The 23,184-nt window shown below is 41.2% G+C and overlaps 1 protein-coding gene across 7 annotated transcripts in view; it reads left to right on the top strand.

The window, feature by feature from the left end:
• CORO1C (coronin 1C) overlaps nt 1-23,184 on the top strand; it is a 123,192-nt gene that overhangs the window by 44,791 nt on the left and 55,217 nt on the right. The window contains exons 1-3 of one of the 7 annotated variants that reach the window (XM_063614477.1): nt 6,073-6,152; nt 6,269-7,159; nt 7,264-7,316. The exons of 3 other annotated variants lie outside the window; for them this stretch is intronic. Coding sequence is in view for 1 of the 4 variants with exons in the window: in XM_055238613.1 (XP_055094588.1) it covers nt 22,431-22,584 (154 nt within the window). In the remaining 3 variants the exon portion in view is untranslated. Of the gene's footprint in view, nt 1-6,072; nt 6,153-6,268; nt 7,160-7,263; nt 7,317-15,099; nt 15,121-22,380; nt 22,585-23,184 lie in introns of those variants that run through there. 3 more of the 7 variants (XM_055238616.2, XM_055238615.2, XM_055238613.1) reach the window with 3 other exon arrangements.

Genomic DNA, 23,184 nt, shown 5'->3' with positions numbered 1-23,184 from the left:
TGCAGTGCTTGAGATACTCTTCTGGTTACAATGTGATAAAGTGTAACATCCTGTGTGGGAAAAGAGCCTCTGCAGTTTTATGGTATGTTAAATTAGGCCTGTCATTTGGATCTTACATTAATAACAAAAACACAGACAGTTCCTCCGGTTTGCTGCAGTAGTGAGTAATTAATATAATGCAAAGGTCAGAGTGAGAGAGACTATAAGTGGGAGTAGGAACGCCTATACATTGTATGTGGAAGGCAGTTATATTTTTTCCCCTTTGGTCAGGCAATGATCTACATTTCTTTTTTAAAATTTATGAATAATAGATTATATTTGGCACCAGTATCTCACCATCTTTTAAAGGATATGTTATTTTGGGAGATTTGGGTGATTATTGCTCGGGTACAGAGGTCCTCATTCTTGACTGCCTTTGATGATCATCTGTGGACCTTTATGAATCCAGCTGCCTGGGCGTGAGTTCCCTGGTGACTCTGAATCACAGCCAGAACAGGAAGCACTGTGGGCTGGTCTATTCCTCATTTTACAGATGAGGGGACTTTGGTGGCAGGAGCTTAACAGATTTACCCAAGATCAGGAACTTAACTGCCCCTTCCTTTCTTCCCCCCACCCCACCTCCACCTCATTCCATGTGTAGTATGAATTAATTTTTATAGTTAGTCGTGTGGATTTATAGTATAGTGTGGATTTTTTATTTAACAGTGTGAACCTGACATGGCTTTCCCTTCTTAGTCTTTGACCCAGTGCAGCAGTTCCATTCGCTTAACCTTTCGTCATGCTTTTTTGCCAGATCTGCAAACCGAGCCTATTCACAGGGTTTTCTTCAGTTAATCACCACAGTTGGTAGCACGTACCTATGTTGTTGTTGTTGCTTTTTCCCACATATTCAGGTTGTGCATGTATTAAACTGTGAAGTTTGGTCCAGGTTTTTAGGAGGATTTTTAGATGCATTTTTAGGAAACTTGAAAATACATGATATCTCTTGGATAAACCTTTGGTAAACTTGATTTCTATTTTTAATGTAAAGCTCCTTGACAGTATTTTATTGATCCTTTTAAATTTCCTCAATCTTATAATCTGAGCACTAGTAAGCAGTGCTTTTGTATTTGGAAGACCGATTATTATTGCAAAGGTGCCTTTGCATTGCATCTTGCCAAAAAAAATTGGCATTAGTAGGCTGTCTGTATTTGAAAACACCAAGTTTAGACAGGGACAACACAGGCCCAGTACTGAACTATTAATATATAGATTGTGACAGACATAATGAAAACCACTTAGGATTAGCAAAGGTTGATTGTTGTTTCACAATGTGGTTGTTCTGTCTTTGGGAAACCAAGACAGACTGCAAGTCTGGTCACATGGTGGTTTGGTGTAAGAGTCTTTCTTGCTCCATTGTGGAACTGGGTGTGTGTCCCCATGTCTCAACAACTGCTGAGGCCTTCATTCTGGATGAACAAAGCTGTAGATTTTTCATGAGAGACCATAGTAGACACACATGGGAAAGGAAGTGTTAGGAGAGTGAAGCCGTCAGGCTGTATCTTCCACTCTTGATATCATAGGGGTGCATGACAAAGTTCACAAGCACCCCTTCCTTAAGACAAATGTTTAATCACCATTATTTGCTTACTTCACAGGAAAGATACTTAAATTCCTTTTCGTAATGGTCAAGCATTCTTTCCTAGTTAAAGATTCTAATTCCTTTCGTTCTTAGGAACTTAAAGAATTGACTGATTTGTTAATATAAAAACTCAAATGCGGCTGGAGTAGGGACTGAGGAACACACGTGAACGTGTGCTGTCATCTCTGTTAAGCAGGGGGATTTATTAGGAAACTAGTCACTTTGGAAGCTAGATGGTGAATTAATTTTGTGGTTAGTAGTATCTTTAGCTTAACATTGTCATCCTAGTTTTTCTTGGCAAGCAAAAGAGAGGCTGGAGCCAATGAGGGTTGGCCACAGTTCTTTGGGGGTGATATTTAATAAGATGCACGTTGTCTGTTTTAGAAATAGGGTAACTGTCCTTCAGGCTCTCTTCTGTGGGCCACTGTTGCTTTACAGTGCTACTGTAGGAAAAGATAAGTTGGAAGTCTTTTTTCTCCCTAAGACTGCTAGTTTGATCTTTTTATGCATTATGACAATGTCTTGAGTGCAGTGGACTGAATTACTTTTATCAAGTGGAACAAATAACATATCATACCTTCAAAGGATGGTTATGAACTGTGTGTTTCTCTGAAAGTGAATGAGCAAGAGCCCAGATGAAATTTCTGTTTTGGAGGCAGGCAGTGTGTACATTTGGTCCCCAGCTCAAGACTGGGTTGTGTTCCAGAGTCTAACTCAGTTATTTGGAACTCAGATCTACTAGTAGTAGTTTCTGTCTATTGTGTTGATTCAGCATTGTAAGTGGTGGGTACGTTCCCAGCCTAGACTGAAGGAATCTGTTTCACAGCAGTTTTTGAAATTGTTTATGGTGATAGTGGAATTCCGGATCTTGGGAGCTGGTAGTCATGTGAAAGAGAAGTAAGGACTCATGCCCCATGCCCCAAGAGCCTCCCTGTGCAGGCTGTGTGGTGTCCAGAGGTCTCATGCCACTGCAGGCCTCCAGGTCTGTGCTGGCCCTCCTTGTTCTTCATCCTCCTTCGTCTCTCTCTTAATTTGAAGCTTCTACTCCCCTGGTTAAGCTCACTTTCTTTAAATCATGGTAGCAAAGCACATGGTTCAAATTCATTTCCCTGCTAGACTACCGCTGTTATTCAGGGTTGGCATGACTACAGGCTTTATTCTTGTCATTTCACTCATGTTCTTTAACCCTTTTAGAGGGGTACAATGTTAATATTTTTAAAGAGGAGGTTCCTTACTGATAAACAGATTGTCTCTTTGAAATGTTTGCATTCAGTCATTGCAGCAAGGTTTCGAGGGGAAAGTTGAGCAGAAGCATGTGAAGTCAGGCAGACCCCATGTAAGGAGGCTAGTCCTGATACCTGGAATCAGGAAGAAACCATGCCTGCTTTAGAAAGGTTCTTCCTGTTATTCCGAAACAGTGACCCTGCTAAATTTTTTTTCAAAATACTTATGATCTTTTCTTTCCCTTTTCCGTTTGGGAACTTAACAGCTTGAAAGGGTCTTAGGTTTCGGCAAAGTGGCTTGGTTTCTCTGACCTTTGGAAAGTTGATCAGGGCATGGTAGTGATTGTAAATTGGGGCATCTTATAATGGCCAGAACTGGGCACTGGTCCTGTCTATTTTTCTATTCTTTTATAAACTTATCAAAAAGCCACTTTTTTTCATCAAACAGTGGGAAATTATTGACCTTTCCATTCTGTTAGTGCCTCTGTGAAGGGTTTGAACTACTGGTTTCAAAGAACTCTTCTAATTCAAACATTTTATGATGCAAAATATATTAGGGACTTAATTTTTCTGGTGTCATTTAAAAAATTCATATTCACAAAGTCTGTTATGGCAAGCTTAATGTTTTGATTTACTTTTAAATTATGTAAAAGTTTAAAAAATACATTACAAGCCTCCTCCAGCCCTCAAGCACATGACTCTTTGATGGTGAATTCTGCGGTATAGACTGTGAGCTCTGTGGGAATTCAGGAGACAGGTGTTGGAGAGTCAGTGTTTGTGGGACACTGGGAGTGAGATCCTGCCTGAGGGTGTGCCTAATAGTACTGGGCTGACTCAGAACTGGTGTAATTAGGGAAGAATAGTGTAAAATGGGTAGATGAGATGGCCCTGATTGTGGAAAGTGATGATAATAGGTTATGCATTTATACAATATGTTAGAGTAAAATGTAAATATAGTTTGGTTATGGAGTTATAAAGGTAGGTGAAAGTGTAATTTGTGGGTGTCACTAGTGTTAGTGATTTCTATGGTAATACTAATTACATTTGGGATTAAATGACTAGAAATTGAGTACAGAATTATTTTCTAGTTTGTGGAAGTGAACACCTTATAATACTGCTATATTCCATGTTCCTTAAAGGTAGAGGATATCTTAAATTTTTTGGTGCCTCCATTTCCTAGCATATTGCCTGGTGCATAGTAGCCGCTCAATAAATGTTAATTGAGTAATTGAATTTCAACTTTGCATGATACACTTGTGATATTGTCAGTCTTTCCATTTTCCTAGAAGATGAAAGGAATAAAGATGTTTTCTATGGCCTAGGACTACTAATTGTAAATATTTGCCGGGTGTGGTGGCTCATGTCTGTAATCCCAGCACTTTGGGAGGCCGAGGCAGGCGGATCACGAGGTCAGGATGTCGAGACCATCCTGGCTAACACGGTGAAACCCCATCTCTCCTAAAAATACAAAAAATTAGCCGGGCGTGGTGGCTGGCGCCTGTAGTCCCAGCTACTCGGGAGGCTGAGGCAGGAAAATGGTGTGAACTCGGGAGACAGAGCTTGCAGTGAACTGAGATTGCACCACTGCACTCCAGCCTGGGCACTCCAGCCTGGGTGACAAAGCGAGACTCCATCTCAAAAAAAAAAAAAAAAAATTCTTATTATGTTATTATAAACTTTATAAACTACATAATTTTTATTGTAAATATGTTAGCAAGGTGTTTATATGTGTAAATTTACACAGAGGCATATATACACATCCCTTTATTGAAACATGCTTTATTTGTAAAGCAAATTTTGGGGTTTTGATTATTTAAAGCATATATTCTGATAAAAAGCAGGATAACACAACATTTTGGTACTCATCGCAAATTTACTTAATTGATTTCTTGAATAAATTAAAAATATTGGCAGCATGGGTTTCTTATGGCTGTATTTTATAGCTCTGGTTAGCAAGTTTGTGTGTGCGTGTGTGTGTGTGTCTGTATGAGTGTTTGAGACAGGGTCTTGCTCTGTCACCCAGGCTGGAGTGCAGTGGCATGATTGAGGCTCAGTGCAGCCTCGCCCTCCCAGGCTCAAGTGATCCTCCCACCTCAGCCTCTCGAGTAGCTGGGATTACAGGCATATGCCACTATGCCTGGCTAATGTTTTAATATTTTTGTAGAGACGGGGTCTCACTGTGTTGCTCAGGCTGGTTTCCAACTCCTGGGCTCAAGTGATCCTCTCGCCTCAGCCTCCCAAAGTGCTGGGATTATAGGCGTGAGCCACTGTGCCTGGCCTGGTTAGCAAGTTTGACTTTAGAGTCAATGAAGTGACACCCCAATGGAAGCATGCTTTCATTTAACAATGAAGATAGATATGGGAAGAACCATAATTTCTGTCAAGGGGATTTAAAGTTAAGGTAGCCATTGAAAAAGCTGTTTTCCTTCACTATCTTTCTCTTTTTGAGTTTCTCATCCTTTAATGCGCTATTGTCATTGCCTTATGTTCTCCCTGGAGGAGGAGGTGAAGGTGGAGGTTTGTCCGCAGTGGACCTCTAGGTATGCCATGCCCAGCACCAGAGAAATCATAGGGCAGGCCTTAGGGCATTTTAGTGACTCCTGGAGCCCCAGGGATTTAATGTATTTGAGAATTCATTTGACTTGAGAATTTGACAAGGACTGAGTAAGTTAAGATAGGGTGAATTGTGCACCACTACAACTGTTAAGATGATCTAATCGCTTAGGAGTTCCTTTATACATATTAAAGTTTGAAAAACTGTAGACTTTGGTTTATATTGTATTCACGATAAGTGGTCACAAAAAATGAATTATTTTGTAATTGCATTTGTGTGTATATGTGTGTGTGTTATTTCTGGTAGTTTTTAGAGAGTACCATAAACCATAAATGTAGTTGTTTAAAAAAGTATTAGGGATAGGAAGCCCCTGGATCTTTTTGCTGGCCTTCTACTTAAAATTATTTGTCCTACTTTCATTTGAGGATAGATAATTTCTCTTTAGTTACTATTGTGATGTCCAATTAATTTAGCATAGAGAATTAAAGATTATAATTTTCAAGTCTTGATACAGTTTGGAAGGAAAATGGATTTGGGAGAGTTAGGGCTACAGTTTTACCAGCTACAGCTGATAAAAGCTTTTTGTAGTAGAGTATTCGCTCTTAGAATATTTAGCCCAAATGTTTCCTTCTGAAAATGGGCCGTATTTATTTGTCTTCACTTCCCTAGAGATATTTTCATTTTATTGGTGAAATTGAATGTGTGCTGTTTTCTTCCTGAAGAGCCTGAGACTTTCTTCTAAAGGTATTGAATGGTAGGTAGTAAAGTATTTGGTAGTAACTACATTTTCTCCAGTGAGTTAAATTCTTACAGTTTCTTGTACTCTATTGTAGATACTGATATTGAGTGTTTTTTTTTCCTTCCCTTTAGAAGATGCATATGCTGATAAGGAAATATTTTTAATTTTACCAAAAGGGATCAGGCAGACAGAATTATTTTTCCTAAGGTGCAGTAAGATTGTAAGCGCTATACTTTCCTGTTTCTATAGGATGTCTGAAAATTCCAGAAACATAGGGAGATTTTTATTTTAAACAGTGTTAGTTTTCATTTTCTTTTCTTTTCTTTCTTTCTTTTTGTTTTTGAGGTGGAGTCTCGCTCTGTTGCCCAGGCGGGAGTACAGTGGCATGATCTCTGCTCACTGCAACCTCTGCGTCCCGGGTTCAAGTGATTCTCCTGCCTCAGCCTCCTGAGTAGCTGGGATTACAGGCGTGCACCACCACACCCCACTAATTTTTGTTTTTTGTTTTTTTTTTTTTTTTTGAGACGGAGTCTCACTCTGTCGCCCAGGTTGGAGTGCAGTAGCGCGATTTCAGCTCACTGCAAGCTCCGCCTCCCGGGTTCACATCTCCCGGGTTCACGCCATTCTCCTGCCTCAGCTTCCCGAGTAGCTGGGACTATAGGCACCCACCGCCATGCCTGGGTAATTTTTTATATTTTTAGTAGAGATGGGGTTTTAATGTGTTAGCCAGGGTGGTCTCGATCTCCTGACCTTGTGATCTGCCCGCCTCGGCCTCCCAAAGTGCTGGGATTACAGGCATGAGCCACCACGCCTGGCCTAATTTTTGTATTTTTAATAGAGATGGGGTTTCACAATGTTGGCCAGACTGGTCTTGAACTCCTTACCTCAGGTGATCCACCTGCCTTGGCCTCCCAAAGTGCTGGGATTACAGGTGTGAGCCATTGTGCCCAGCCTAGTTTTCATTTTCAAATAGCATGCTCAATACGTTTTTCTTCAAGCTCCAGACAGTTTTGCGAGCAAAGGTACGTAATTTTAAAGCCGTGTATCCAATTATTAATGTGAAAAGGTAATTACGTTTTAAAAAATAAATTTTAAAGTATTTTTCCCATGGTTTTACTCTTTTCAGATACCTTACTTGTCAACAGAAGGCTCTTTGAAGCTACTACTAAGAGGTAGTAAGTAAGTCTCCACACCAAAGAGAAGGTGGGAAGGCACCCCCAACCATCCGGTTGCATAAGTCAAATTAGGCATCACTGTTGATGCACCCTTCATATCTAAAACAGTTTTAAATTCAGTTGACTTCAAGTCTTTTGACTCTATCATCTCTGTTTCTACTGGGACCGGGACTTGTGGCCTGGACAAGTGCAGTGACTTCCTAACTAGCTTCCCTGAATCCTCTCAGATGCTCCCACCTGCAGATCCGTTCTCCAGCTTCATTCAGCGTGAGCTTTTAAAATGCAAATCTAATTATGTCACATACTCTTAAAAAATTTCCAAGACTGCAAGTAAAGATAAAATCCTTAACATGGCCTAGAAAGCCCTCTGTGATCCGAGTTCTGCTGACCTCCCAGCCTCTTCTACCCTTGCTCTCTGGGCTCCAGCCTCTGCGGGCTAAGTAGTCCAGATTCTGACAAGTGCTTGCTTTTGATACAGACTTTTGATATTTTGTTGTTCTTCCCAGCTGGGACTCACTTTTCTTCTCTTATTGCCCAGTTGACTTTTCATTCTTCGATTTCAGCTTAAGTGTCACTTCTCTGACTGGTTCTGTTCTCCCTGATTATTGACTCAGTTACCTTGTGTTCTTCTGCATTCCAGCACTTGCCACAGCGGCATGCTAATGTTTGCACGAATATCTGATTGTGTTGTGTCTCCTGCAGTGGACTGTAAGCTCCATGAGAGCAAGGGCCAGATCTGCTTGCTCACGGTTGTGTCTCTCATGTCTAGCATGGTGCTAGAAGCATGGTCAAAGCCCAGTGAATAGTTGTTGAATAAAAGAATGACTGGGATTAAGGACGTATTCAACATTCATAGTTGAGTGTATATGGAATATGTATAACCCTGTGGATGTTAGTAAGTAATGTGGTTTGCAGTGAGTTGTGTCTGTTTTACTGGGGGGGATGTGGACTGTATCCCAGTGAAAGAAGGATTTCCCGTAGACTCTGATGGACCCTAGAAATCATTTATTTTAGTTCTTCCATTTTATAGATCAAGAAACAAACAACCAGAGGACCAAAATGATCTAGCTGGGTAGGTGACTATGTCAAGATAAATTTGTGTCTGACATCTAAGCCAGAGATTTTCCTACTCTTCCTTAATGTTCCTTTGAAACACCGTCAGGAGTACATGTTCATATAATCCATTTAATCTCTGCTTGCCCAAGGTATGGGTTAAAAAGGGAAGGCTGAAATTCTTCAGGTGAAGGTGATTATTTTGTTTTTTGACACTGCTAGTTTTGCCTGTGACTAGCCTTATGAGGTTATTAATAAAAATATCCCCCATCCCTTTTTAAGATACGAGCATCCAGTAATTTCATTTCCGGGTATAACAGTATTGCCAAATAATAAAATTTTATTGTCTACTCCATATGACTAAGTAGTGAAAAACAGACTTAACAAGTTTGAACAGTCATACACAGTGTGTTTTTTACCAGTTGTTGATAAGAAAAGTAGGTCATCAATATAGAAAGAATGTTTAGAAACATATTCAAGGATAAATTTTTTTTTTTTTTTTTTTTTTTTGCAACAGAGTCTAGTTCTGTCGCCAAGCTGGAGTGCAGTGGCGATCTTGGCTCACTGCAACCTCCGACTCCTGGGTTCAAGCGATTCTCCTGCCTCAGCCTCCCGAGTAGCTGGGATTACAGGCACGTGCCACCAGGCCTGGCTAATTTTTGCATTTTTAGTAGAGACGGGGTTTCACCGTGTTGGCCAGGATAGTCTCATCTCCTGACTTTGTGATCCGCCCGCCTCAGCCTCCCAAAGTGCTGGGATTACAGGTGTCAGCCACCCCGCCTGGCCTCAAGGATTAATTTTTAAGTGAGATTGCTAGGTCACTCATGTCTATAAAAGTTTTGCAGTTGGTTTGAGACCTCTTGGGATTAATTTGGCTCTTTGAGTTGTGTTCTGTTCTTTGAAGAGAGTCACAGAATTCAGCTTCTGAGTCTGGTCTCCTGTGGTGCACTTTAGGGAGATGGCTGCTGCCTCAGGCGATTTTGTATGGTTCCGCGGTGTTTCGAGTATCCCCGGGGGAGGGGGTGGGGGGGGGCAGGTAGCGCCTGCCTTTGTCTTCCCAAGGGACGTTTCTTCAGCAATGCTTTTTCAAAGCTCCAGGGACCAAAAGAGGTGGTTGTGTTTATAAAGATGCTGGTGATAAGCAGAAAATTGGGAGATGTGGAGGGTTGTAAACATGTCATCCTTGCACATTATCTCTGTAATAGAAATATATATATATATATATATATATATATATATTTTTTTTTTTTTTTTTTTTTTTTTTTTTTGAGACGGAGTCTCACTCTGTCGCCCAGGCTGGAGTGCAGTGGCGCAATCTCGGCTCACTGCAAGCTCCGCCTCCCGGGTTCACGCCAGTCTCCTGCCTCGGCCTCCGGAGTAGCTGAGACTACAGGCGCCCGCCACCACGCCCGGCTAATTTTTTGTATTTTTAGTAGAGACGGGGTTTCACCGTGGTCTCGATCTCCTGACCTCGTGATCTGCCCACCTCGGCCTCCCAAAGTGCTGGGATTACAGGCGTGAGCCACCGCACCCGGCCAGAAATATATATCTCTGTCATTGAAAAGCTAGAGATGATTTCGAAGTCCTTATATATTCTCACATTTTAGTAACTGCATAATTTCTGTAGTGTCATTTCTATTATATTTTAAGTGAGTTACAGGCCTCATGGCATCTTTTAGTTCATAAAAGGGTCTCTCTTTAATAAGGTGTGAGAGGATTACAGTTTTGTTTTGTTTTTTTGAGAGACACGGTCTCGCTTTGTCTTCTGGGATCCAGTTCAGTGGTGCAATAATAGCTCAGTGCAGCCTCAGACTGCTGGGCTCAAGGGATCCTCCTGCTTCAGCCTCCCAAAGCGCTGGGATTACTGGCATTAACCATCACACCAGCCCAATTTTAGGAATTTTATCTTTTGTCTTCAGGTTCATTATGTGTTGCTGTTTTGCTGCTCATTTTACTTCTTGTCAGACTTGATTTTCAGCAGTCATTTTCATAGCGTCACATTCCGCTCTGCGATGTGCTCACTGCTTTCTGCTTCACATTGCCAGTGAGTGCTTAGGTTTGACGTTAGGTGGTCCCCAACCAAGTCTCTTTGTAAGAAGTTCCTAAAATGAGTATAGATTATAAAATGTAAATATACGAGCGCTCTTCTTTGAAAACTTTAAAAAGTGTAATACCTCTTTATTATACCTCATCTTTTATTTTTATTTTTTTTGGGTCTCACTCTGTCACCCAGGCTGGAGTGCAGTGTCATGATCTCGGCTCACTGCAACCTCTGCCTCCCGGGCGCAAGCGATCCTCCTGCCCTCAGCCTCCTGAGTAGCTGGGACCACAGGCATGCGCCATCGTGCCCGGCTAATTTTTTGTATTTTTGGTAGAGGTGGAGTTTTGCCATGTTGCCCAGTCTGGTCTCCAACTCCTGAGCTCAGCCTCACTCCCAAAGTGCTGGGAATACAGGTGTGAATCACTGCACCTGTAATGTCTCACCTTTTAGATTCTATCCTTGGTTTGTGTGTGTGTGTTTCTAGTGTTTTATGCATGCTCTTTCAGGTTGTTCTTTTTTTTTTCTTTTTTTTGAGACTGACTCTCCCTCTGTTGCCAGGCTGGAGTAGTGCAGTGGCATGATCTTGGCTCACTGCAACATCTGCCTCCCGGGTTCAAGCAATTCTCCTGCCTTAGCCTCCTGAGTAGCTGGGACTACAGTTGTGCGCCACCACGCCCTGCTAGTTTTTGTATTTTTAGTAGAGATGGGGTTTCACTATGTTGGCCAGGATGGTCTCAATCCCTTGACTTCGTGATCTGCCCACCTCGGCCTCCCAAAGTGCTGGGATTATAGGTGTGAGCCACTGTGCCCAGCCCAGGTTGTTCTTTTCTTGGACAACTGAGCACATAGTCCTCTGGCTAAGCTAAGGATTTTCAGTGAGAAGTAAGATTTGCTTCCTTGGTCATAACAGATACCCTCTTGTTTGTCTCAGTACATTTGAATGCCTACAGCTGGTTTCTGTATTTTGATTTTTCCATTTTTACTCATATTTATAAAGTGTAGGCAAAGTGCAGTTTCACATTTAAAGTGTTACACAAACTGGCCAGCTGGACTGGGGGCTGTCAAAGCAGCACCCGCAGGACAGGGCTCTAAGTGCCATTGTTGGCTGATGTGGAGAAACTGAATTGTATATATGATTTGGGATTGATTGTTGGAAAAGTGGGACAGTTCATGGGCTGAAATGCTCTATACTTTGTAGTTCAAGGTCACTGCATCTTTCTCAGAAGTTGTTTATCTTTGGAGGAGTTATACGTCTCCAGGCTGAAATGTGACGGGCCTGGAATTGATGAGCTTCGGAACTCTCCAGTCCTAGCTCTGTGAGGCCCGAGCCTGGAGGCTTCTTGGTAGATCTTATTTGCATTTTCTCTTTATTCTTAGAAACTTTAAAAACTAAATGATATTGAGTTACTGAATTGAAACAAAATGCATTTTTACTGGTATGCCTCATTCTTGGCATCTTGCCTGTTACCTGGATTAATAATGATGGGATGAAACTATTTGGAAGGCTATAATGCATGTGAATTTTTTTCCCTTAATTTTTACCATTCCTGGTGTCATAATCAATTGAACCAACATCAAGGCTATTCATACTTGCAGTCAGTCGGTCATGCTAAGTGGTCAATAGTTTTTCTAGAAAAAACATTTTTTTCAACAAGTCCATATCAGCAGTGGAATACGAATCTCTTTCAGTCAAAACTGCTGTGTATGAGGAGATCTATTGTGTATCTGACATTTTGCTGTGCTTTATAATAAAGCAAATGTTGCATGTGGTCTTTTTTCTTCCTTTATTAAAATAGGTAAGGCGTGTTTTTTTTTCTCGGACTATCTCATGTATGAATCTGTTAAAGAGTTATATGCAGTAGAAATATACAGTTTGTTAGGTAAATTCTTTCTTTGAGTGTCACTGCTGGATTTAATTTAGAAAATTTGAAAAAGCTCAGCTATCTCATATTCAGAAATGATGAATTTTTTTTTTTAAGAGACATGATCTTGCTAGAGTGCAGTGGCATGATCATAGCATACCGCAGCCTCAAACTCCTGGGCTCAAGCAGTCTTCCTGCATCAGCCCTCTTAGAGACAGTGTCTCATTATGTTATCCAGGCTGGTCTTGAACACCTGGCCTTAAGCGATCTTCCCACCTCAGCCTCCCAAAATGCTGGGATTACAGGCGTGAGCCAACGTGCCCGGCCAGATTTTTATATTTAATCAGAGTACCTCCTATATTTGCTTTGGGTGTCTGCTCTCTCGTGAATGTGTATTCTGTGTAGGCTTATATATTATTACATTTCCAACTTCTTTTTTTTTTTTTTTTTCGAGATGGAGTTTTGCTTGTTGTCCAGGTTGGGGTGTAGTGGCACAATCTTGGCTCACTGCAACCTCTGCCTCCTGGGTTCAAGCAATTCTCGTGCCTCAGCCTCCTGAGTAGCTGGGATTACAGACACCTGCCACCACGCCCAGTTGATTTTTTGTATTTTAGTAGAGATGGAGTTTCACTATGTTGGCCAGGCTGGTCTCGAATTCCTGAGTTCGGGCAATCCACCTGTCTCAGTCTCCCAAAGTGCTAGGATTTACAGGTGTGAGCCGCCCTGCCTGACCTCCATCTTCTTAAAAGGAATTTTTAACTGTTGGCATTGTCATTTAAATAACTGAGTTTAGGATATTTGTTTCCTCATCTGCTGTCTTACCTGCCTTTTTCTATTAAATAACACATCGGATCTCTTCTACATTAAAGTACCTGCCATACAGGTAACAGTGGCTTGGAGGGAACATGGTCTTTCCTCTAATGGGACATTTTAGAGTCTTCTTGTGGTTGCCACTGGCTGAGGGAGCATTCTCTGCCCACTGAATGCTTGAGTAATTGACGCCCTGGAATGGTCTCAGCAAATGCGCTGAGCAGGATTTTGCTACTAGTAGGGGTTTTCCTTTATGTGTTCCTAGCAGGATGTGTTTCCTTTCATATGAACCATAGAAGTACATCTGCTGGAATCTTTAAACAGATAGCTTTTCAATAAACAGGAAAAATGTCAAAATTGTCATTTTTTATGAGATGGAAGTAGAATAGAGAAAATGTAACATTTACTCAGGTGTTTTGAGTGTATTTTATTTGGTGCTGTTGCAATATAAATACTCTGTCTTGTCTGCATTTTTTCCTCCTAACACCCAACATGTTTCTTATATAGCTTATAAGGTTTTTATTTTTTTTTTGAGATGGAGTTTTGCTCTGTCACTCAAGCTGGGGTGCAGTGACGTGATCTCGGTTCACTGCAACCTCTGCCTCCCAAGTTCAAGCAATTCTCCTACCTTAGCCTCCCGAATAGCTGGGATTACAGGCGTGTACCACCAAGCCCAGCTAATTTTTGTATTTTTAGTAGAGACGGGTTTTCGCCATGTTGGCCAGTCTGGTCTCGAACTCCTGACCTCAGGCGATCCACTTGTTTCGGCCTCCCAAAGTGCTGGGATTACAGGCGTGAGCCACCATGCCCGGCCCTTTTCTTTCTTTTGTATTTTGTTTTTTGAGACATGGTCTTGCTCTGATACCCAGGCTGGAGTGCAGTGGCATGATCATGTCCCACTGCAGCCTTGATTTCCTGGGCTCAAGCAGTCCTCCCACCTCAGCTCCCCGAGTAGCTGGGACCGCAGGGGTATACTACATCACACCCAGCTAATTTTTTTATTTTTTGTAGATATGGGGTCTCGCTATGTTGCCTGGGCTGGTCTCGAACTACTGGACTCAAGTGATCCTCCTGCCTTGTCCTCCCAGAATGCTGGGAGTACAACTATGAACCACTGTGCCTGGCATATAAATTTTGTACATTTAACTTCACGTGGTAGTATTATAAGAAGCATGCCTTTACACTCTCCTAGAGATTGAGGATTATCAGCTGACTAATAAGATGAAGGTTTTATTGCAAGAGTACAAATTTTCTCTGACACATAAAGCCTTTAAACCATAGAGGTAGACCTTATTTTTACTTGTTCTTGGTTAAAATATTCACCCAACATGTAAGAAAAATTTTAGGCCAGGCGCAGTGGCTCACACCTGTAATCCCAGCACTTTGGAAGGCCGAGGCGGGCGGATCACGAGGTCAAGAGATCGAGACCATCTTGGCCAACATGGTGAAACCCCATCTCTATTAAAAATACAAAAATTAGCAGGGTGTGGTGGCGCACACCTGTTGTCCCAGCTACTCGGGAGGCTGAGGCAGGAGAATCGTTGAACTGGGAGGCGGAGGTTGCAGTGAGCCAAGATTGTGCCACTGCACTCCAGCCTGGTGACAGAGTGAGACTCTGTCTCAAAAAAAAAAGAAAAAAAAAAAAAAATTTTAATTGTTTTTTGTTTCCTTAGATGTTAAGTATTATGAATATTAGTTATCAGCTTTTACATTTTATTTGAAGATAAAAAGAGGAATGTGTTATCTCCTTATTAAAAATTTATTATGACAGTTGCTGAATAGTCAAAACCTGACCCGTAATCCTTTTTTTTTTTCTTTTTAAAGTGAAAACAAGTTTATTAAGGAAGTAAAGGAATAAAAGAATGATTACTCCGTAGGCAGAGCAGCCTGTAATCCTCCTTTTTGGCCTTCAGTATCACCTGGAAAACTTGGTGAGGGAGACAACTGTCCATGTTTCTAAGATAGAGGTTTCAACCAACGCCCAGAGAGAGCATCTCATAGTTGAGCCTGTGTTCTCAACCTATTCCTGCATTGTCTCAAAGGTGTATCAATTTTTATTATAATAAAAACCATTCTAGAATAGTTGCTGTCTTATCGGAAAGTAGGAGGAGAGTGATAAATTACATCTTAAAAAGACAAGTAAGGTTTGTATTTCCCATGTTTTGTAGAGGTTAAAAACTCTGTTGCATTGTCTCCCATTGAAAGTAAGTCTATTTTGAAACTTGTAAATATTCCTTTGATTTGCTTAGTAAATAACTACTGCTACATTGTCTTCTTCTTTATTTATATTTACTGAGATGATCTTACTGTTTCAAGCAAGGGAAAGAGCCTATGCAGTTTTAAGAATTTGTACTTAAAAGACCTAATGAGCAAGCAGCTTTTCCAAAGTTGAACCACTCTCTGACAGGACATTTAAAATCATACCTAGTGTTTCCTTGGAATTTGTGCCTATTGTGTTAGTTCAGGATTTTTTCATTTACTCTTTTTTTTTTTTTTTTTTGAGAATTAGATCCCTTTATAAAATGCTTTAGTTTTAGGGGGACATTTTAGTCATCTAATTTATGATTTGATCAGTTTTTTGTTTTTTTTTTTGAGAATTAGATCCCTTTATAAAATGCTTTAGTTTTAGGGGGACATTTTAGTCATCTAATTTATGATTTGATCAGTTTGGGACAAGATAGCTGATAACAGAACTCCTAAGTTTGATGATATGCCATCTTAATTTGGAAGTTTATAACTGAACAATTTTTAAAGTGGTAAAACACTAATACCATTTGACAGTGCAGACAGCTCTCTTAAGAAGAGGAAGTTTTTGTGTTTGGGATAGTTCCCATTTTTTCCTTTGTTTGCAGAGAAATTAAACTATAGAAATACCATGCTGAAATGGGAGAAGATAAAATTCTGTAAAAGAGTCCTTGATAAGTGGTGCTGGTTCTTTTATATGAAAATTCTACTCTTAGCCCATAATCAGTAGGGACTTGCTTAGGTTTTCTCCCTGGATAGGGAAAACTATTACTGGGCTCTTAAATAATAATTGCCACCATTTGTTAGATAGTATGTAATATGCTTCAGATTCTATGCTGAGCACTTTATAGTTTTTTTAAAAAAGCTGTTTTGAGATATAATTCACATACTATACAGTTCACTCATTTAAAGTGTACAGTTCAGTGGTTTATATATATATATCAGTTCAGAGTATATATATAAAATCAAATAATCTGCAACCATCAACACAGTCAATTTTGGAACATTTTCATTACCTTAAAAGAAATACACCAGGCATGGTGGCTCATGCCTGTAATCCAAGCAATTTGGAAGGCTGAGATGGAACTATTCCTTAAAGCCAGCAATTAGTTAGAGACCAGCCTGGGCAACATGGTTAGACCCCCATCTCTACCAAAAAAAATTAGCCTGGTGTGGTGGCATATGCTTGCGGTCCCAGCTACTTGGGAGGCTGAGGTGGGAGGATTGCTTGAGCTCAGGAGTTTCAGGCTGCAATGAGCTATGATTGAACCACTGCACTGAGTGCAGAGTGAGACTCTGTCTCTAAAAAAATAATAAATAGAGCGAGCATGGTGTCTCATGCCTGTAATCTCAGCACTTTGGGAGGCCAAGGTGGGCAGATCACCTGAGGTCAGGAGTTTGAGACCAGCCTGACCAACATGGTGAAACCCCGTCTCTACCAAAAATACAAAAATTAGCTGGGCATGGCGGTGGGCGCCTGTAATCCCAGCTACTCAGGAGGCTGAGGCAGAAGAATTGCTTGAACCTGGGAGGCAGAGGTTTCAGTGAGCCGAGTTTGAGCCATTGCACTCCAGCCTGGGCAACAGAGCAAGACTCTGTCTCAAAAAAAAAGAAAAAAGAAAAAACTCTGAGCCAGCATGAATCTACTTTCTCTCTCTCTAGATTTGCCTATTCTGGACTTTCATATAAATTAGTGTGTCGATTTTTGTGACTGGTTTCTTTCATTTATAATGTTTTTAAGATTCATCCAAGTTGTAGCATATATTAGTACTTCATTCCTTTTTATTGCTGAATAATATTCTGTTGTACAGGTAATATCACATTTTGTTTATCCATTGGATACAGTGGATAGTCTGTATTTGGGTTGCTTCTACCCTTTGGCTATTGTAAATAATGCTGCTTTGAAGACTCATGTACAAGTATTTGTTTGACTACCTGTTTTCAGTTCTTATGAGTGTATACCTAGGAGTGGATTGCTGGGTCTTATGATAATTCTTTGTTTAATTGTTTGAGGAACTGCCAGACTTTTCCACATCAGCTGCAACATTTTGCATTCCCACCAGGAGTGTATGAGGGTTCTGATTTGTCTGCATTCTCATCAACCCTGTTATTCTCAGAATTTTTTGTTTTAGCCATCCTAGTGGGTATGGAATAGTCTCTCATTGTGGTTTTGATTTTCATTTCTCCGTTGATTAATGATGTCCAGCAACTTTTCATGTGTATTGGACATTTGTATATCTTCTTTGGAAAATGTCTATTCAAGTCCTTTGATTAATTTTTAAATTGGACTATGTTTTTATTATTGAATTGTAGGAGTTGTTTTTATATTCTAGATACAAGTGCCTTATCAGATATAAGGTTTGCAAAAGTTTTCTCCCATTCTATGAGTTGTCTTTGATTTCTTGATAGTGTCCTTTGAGGCACAAAGGTTATAAATTTTGATGGAATCCAGTTTTTCTAATTTTTCTTTTGTTGCTTGTGTTTTTGGTATCATATCTTAGAATCCGTTGCCCAATCCAAGGCCGTGAAGATTTACTCCTATGTGTTCTTCTCAGAGTTTTATAGTTTTAGCTCTTATGTCTAGGTCTTTGATCTATTTTGAGTTAGCTATTTTACGTATTGTCCCAGTATCATCTGTTGAGAAGAGTTTTCTATTGAATTATCTTGGCACTCTTGTTGAAAATCAGTTGACCAAAGATGTATAAGTTTACTTCTGGACTTTAATTATATTCCATTGATGTAAATGTCTATCCTTATTCCAGTACCACACTGTCTTGATTACTGTTGCTTTGTAGTGAGGTAAGTTTTGAAATCAGGAAATAGGAGTCTTCCTAACTTTTTCTCTTTTTTCTCCCCAAGGTAATTTGGATATTTTTGGATCCCTTGCAGTTCCAATCAATCCCTTCATCCATTTCTACAAAGAATTCTGGGAGTCTGATAGGGATTGCATTAAATCTGTATCTTAGTTTGGGGAATATTGCCATCTCAGCGCTAAGTCTTCTGATTTTTGAACGTGGAATGTCTTTTCATTCATTTGTGTCTTTAATTTCTTTCAACAGTATTTTGAGTTTTCAGAGTATGAGTCTTTCATCTCCTTGATTAAGTTTATTTGTAAGTATTTTATTTCTGATGTATTGTGAGTGGAATTGTTTTCTTAATTTCACTTTTGGATTGTTTGTTATGAGTTTATAAAAATACGGCTAGGCATGGTAGCTCACGCCTGTAATCCCAGCACTTTGCGAGGCCAAGACGGGAGGATCACCTGCGGTCAGGAGTTCGAGACCAGTCTGACCAACATAGTGAAACCCTGTCTCTACTAAAAATACAAAAATTAGCTGGGTGCGGTGTAGTCCCAGCTTCTTGGGAGGCTGAGACAGGAGAATCGCTTGAACCCCAGAAGCGGAGGTTGCAGTGAGCCGAGATTGCACCACTGCACTCCAGCCTGGGTGACAGAGCAAGACTCCATCTTAAAAAAAAAAAAAAAATTGATTTTTGTATATTAATCTTGTATCCTGCAACCTTACTGAACTTACTAGTTCTTTTAGTGGATTCCTTAGGATTTTCTGTATATAAGATCATGTCTTCAGCTCACAGAAATAGTTTTACTTCTTTCTTTCCAATCTGAATGTCTCTTACTCCTTTTTCTTGCCTAATTGCCTTGGCTAGAAGCTGTACTACAATCCTGAATAGAAGTGGCAGGGTGGACAAGCTCATCTTATTCTTGATCTCAGGGAGAAGGCATCTTTTGCCATTGAATATGGAGTTAGCTGTGGTATTTTCATGGATGCCCATTATCAGGTTGAGGAAATTCCCTTCTATTCCTAGTTTCTTGAGTGTTTTATCATGAAAGGGTATTTGATTTTGTCAAATGCTTTTTTTTGATTCAGAGTCTCACTCTGTTGCCCAGACTGGAGTGCAGTGGCACTGTCTCAGCTTACCGCAACCTTTATCTCCCGGGTTCAAGCAGTTCTCCTGCCTCTGCCTCCCGAGTAGCTGGGATTAACAGGTGCCCACCACCATGCCTGGCTAACTTCTGTATTTTTAGTATAGAGATGGGGTTTCACCATGTTGCACAAGCTGGTCTTGAACTCCTGACCTCAAGTGATTCCCCTGCCTCAGCCTCCCAAAGTGTTGGGATTACAGGCATGAGCCAATGTGCCCAGCCTCAAATGCTTTTTCTGTGTCTGAGATAATTGTGTGATTTTTTTTCTTCTATTGATATAATGTGTTACATTAATTGATTTTCAGATGTTGACCCAACCTTGCATTCCTAGGATAAATCCCACTTGATTGTGGTGTATAATTCTAATTCTTTTTCTATGTTGCTTAATTTTGTTTGCTGGTATTGTTGAGGATTTTTTGCATCTGTATTCATAAGAGATATTGGTGTGTAATTTTCTTGAGATGTCTTTGTTTGGTTTTGGTATCAGGATAATACTGGCCTCATGCAATTAGTTTGGAAGTGTTCCCTTCTCTATCTTTGGAAAAATTTGTGAGTACTTGGTATTTTTTAAATGTTTGATAGACTTTAGCAGTGAAGTCATCTGGGCCTGGGCTTTCTTTGTCTGTGGTTGGTTTACATTCTTTTTTTTTTTTTTTTTTTTTTTGAGACAGGGTCTTGCTCTGTACCAGGCTGGAGTGCAGTGGGGTGATCTCGGCTCACTGCAACCTCTGCCTCCCAGGTTCAGGCAGTTCTCATGCCTCAGCCTCCCTAGTAGCTGGGACTCCTGGCTAAGTTTTGTATTTTTAGTAGAGACTGGGTTTTACCATGTTGCCTAGGCCAGTCTTGAACTCCTGACCTCAAGTGATCTGCCTTCCTTGGCCTCCCAAAGTGCGGGGATTACAAGCGTGAGCCACCATGCCCGGCCTACATTCTTATTACAGGTATCATTCCCTTCATTTTGTGGATGGGAAACTGAGGCTCAGAGAGGTTAAGTAATTTGCTAATAGTTGCAGAGCTCAGATTTGAATCCAAATTATCTTATGTCACTTACTAGGATGACAATAGTAGCTAGTATTTATTGAGTGATTAATTTTGTGTATTTAACCATACAAGGTACTATTATAGCATAAGAATCTCCTGCTACCATCCCATCACCAATTGTTCATTTAATGATCACTTCAACTTTGTATGCATTGTACCCATCTTTGGATAGAGAATTTTACACTTAATGGAGACTTAATGACTTGCTGTACTCTACCACGGCCAGGAAGTAAATAGTACAGTTGTGCTTCCCACTTACAAGGCTGTCTGACTCTGGAGTTTGCTCTATTGTGTGTCTGGAGGGCCTGAGACATTTTGTGCAAGAAAAGCAGCTATGCCATATGTACACAGCTGAGCCCAGATCAGATTTGACCTTGGAGATGAATGGGCTCACACTGCCCTTCAAGCTCCGCTTAGAGATGCCTCACTCAACACAGCACTGCGGAAGCACTGGCTTTTCTTACTGTCTCTGTTCTGTAGCTAACATTCTACTCTGTGATTGTAGCAAAAGAACTTCTATATTATTCTATCCACAGGTATTTAGGACGAAAATAAGTATGCATAATATTGAAATAACTTTTTTTTTTTTTTTGAGATAGAATCTTGCTATGTCGCCCAGGCTGGAGTGCAGTGGCGTGATCTCAGCTCACTGAAGCCTCCGCCTACCAGGTTCAAGCAATTCTCCTCCCTCAGCCTCCCGAGTAGCTGGGATTACAGGCGCCTGCTGCCACACCTGGCTAATTTTTGTATTTTTAGTAGAGATGGTGTTTCACCATGTTGGCCAGGATGGTCTTGATCTCCTGACCTCGTGATCCGTCTCAGCTTCCCAAAGTGCTGGGATTACAGGTGTGAGCCACTGCGCCTGGTGGAAATCACTTTTTAAGGTAGTTTAGTATGTATGTCAGCCAGAAGATTTGTATAGTATCTTTCAATGAAGACAAAGCATTTTACATATTTATATTAATCTTCATATTTTTATGAGGTTAGATGGTATCTGGCCTATCTGAGTGAAGAGGAAAAATTGTCTTTTTCAAGTGAGAGGCCTTCCTCAAATATCCATTCACATTTAAAAGTGAGGTTCTAAAAGCTGACCTTGTGCCTGTGTGGGTGGAGGGGCACATTGAATGGTGGACCTCACTGAGGGCAGTGATGTCTGATCTCTTGTGGGATGGGGCAGGTGGTATCTTGGGAGCCAAGAGGAACAAGGGGTTGGAGGCCCCACTGTATAGAACCAGGCTGTCAGTGAGGCACCTGTTCACACCTCTGCTGGGTGTCATCCAGTCCAGGGCCTGTAGTCGGGCCTCTCCTGGCTTCTGCTGGGGAGAGGGCAGGCCAGTACCCTGGTTGTGCAGCCCTGGACAGAGGGGATCTGGGTGTCCAGCTGCTCCTAATTCAGGCTTTCAGTCATTTTCTCTGCAGCCCCTCTCCCACATCCCTGTCTTTGCAGACACACAGTTTCTCCTTGGAGTGTTCCGGGGATTCACAGTGGGCCTTGATGTCCTTTTTGTGCGCTCCTCCTGAGACTCAGCTGAGTAGAGGACACTCACACTTCAGTCAGTTACATGTGCACGACAGCTTTCCATCTTCAAAAGTTTGTTGTCACATTTGCTCTCTTGTAGGCTCTTTTCTAGTCCTCCTGTCCTTTCATGTTTTTACCTGCTTTTGTGTTTTGCTTTCATTTTATTAGGATTTTAGGAAGGAGTGGAGATAAGTCCTGTTTGTGTTTCTTTTGTAAATTACTTCTTCATGTCCATTGTCTAATTTTCTGTTGGGTTTTAATTGTATGAATTTGTAAGAACGTTTTATGAAGGATGTTAACGCTGACATGGTGCAATCCTTTTTTCTTCTACATTAGCTTACTTTTGATACACTTGCTTGAAGATGCTGGTGGGGACTGCAGCTTCTGTAACTTGTACAGATGGTTGCAGATGGTTGTGTGGGGAAGTGGAGCCCGAGACCAGCTGGCTGTATGTTGGCTTTTGTATAGATGTGCTTTCCTTTTGCTTCTCACCACCTCGTGGAAGCTGTCTTATCTAACTCACGCTTGAGAAGTATTCATATTGATTCCAAAATGAAGGACCCTGGCCACGAATCATTTGCCATCTCCTCTACCAAAGACTCAAAATGTATGGCCCTGGTAGTCAGCTGGGAAAGTCTGGCAATAACAGCTGGGCTAAGAAACGTGGATGCTCAATTGCCTGCCAAGGGTCTCTTACTTCAGCCCAGCTACATGCCCCCAGCATTGGAGAGAGGCCACTTTCACACATGCCTTGGAAGGGTAAGAGACTCTGGCAAAAATAAATTCGTCTCTGCATTTAGCAGTGGGCTCAGGGCCATGAGGAAGGGAATTAGAGGAAAGGAATTAGCAACAGCCCACCATGTGTCCCGTCTGGCATGAGTGGACAGGTGTTAGCTCTCCTCTGTATATGAGGATCTGATTTTCAGCTGAGTTGTCGACGTTGAACCATGTTCCATTTCCACTTAGATTTTTATCCAGGCTCCTTCTATCTAACCAACATGAACAGAATGTCCTGCAGTAGCACGTAGGAAAATTACATTGGGCGCAGTCTAGGAAATCTTAATCAGGGAGGGCCTGGTGATCCGAAAGCACAAAGCTTTCAGTGTCTATCAGGTGATTTAGTTGAATTTGGAGTCTGAAATGACACATAAGGCAGCCTAGGAACCTAGCTCTGTGTCACCTCCCCTCCCCTTCAGAGTCCCTGGTTTACTAGGGAAGTGGCTGTGGTGGATGATCAGCTCAGTGAAAACCCAGCCTGGTTTTGTTTCCCCTCCACTATAGCCCCTGCATTTTTCCTTTCCTGGGTCCCAGCTGTTACTGCTGTATCACTCCAGGCCTTCCTCAAGTCTGGTTTACTGT

Source organism: Symphalangus syndactylus, chromosome 13, assembly GCF_028878055.3.
Source record: "Symphalangus syndactylus isolate Jambi chromosome 13, NHGRI_mSymSyn1-v2.1_pri, whole genome shotgun sequence".
In the NCBI taxonomy this organism is placed as follows: domain Eukaryota; kingdom Metazoa; phylum Chordata; class Mammalia; order Primates; family Hylobatidae; genus Symphalangus; species Symphalangus syndactylus.
Note: the sequence above shows the minus strand (reverse complement) of the source record. Positions and strands in the feature narration are given on the sequence as shown.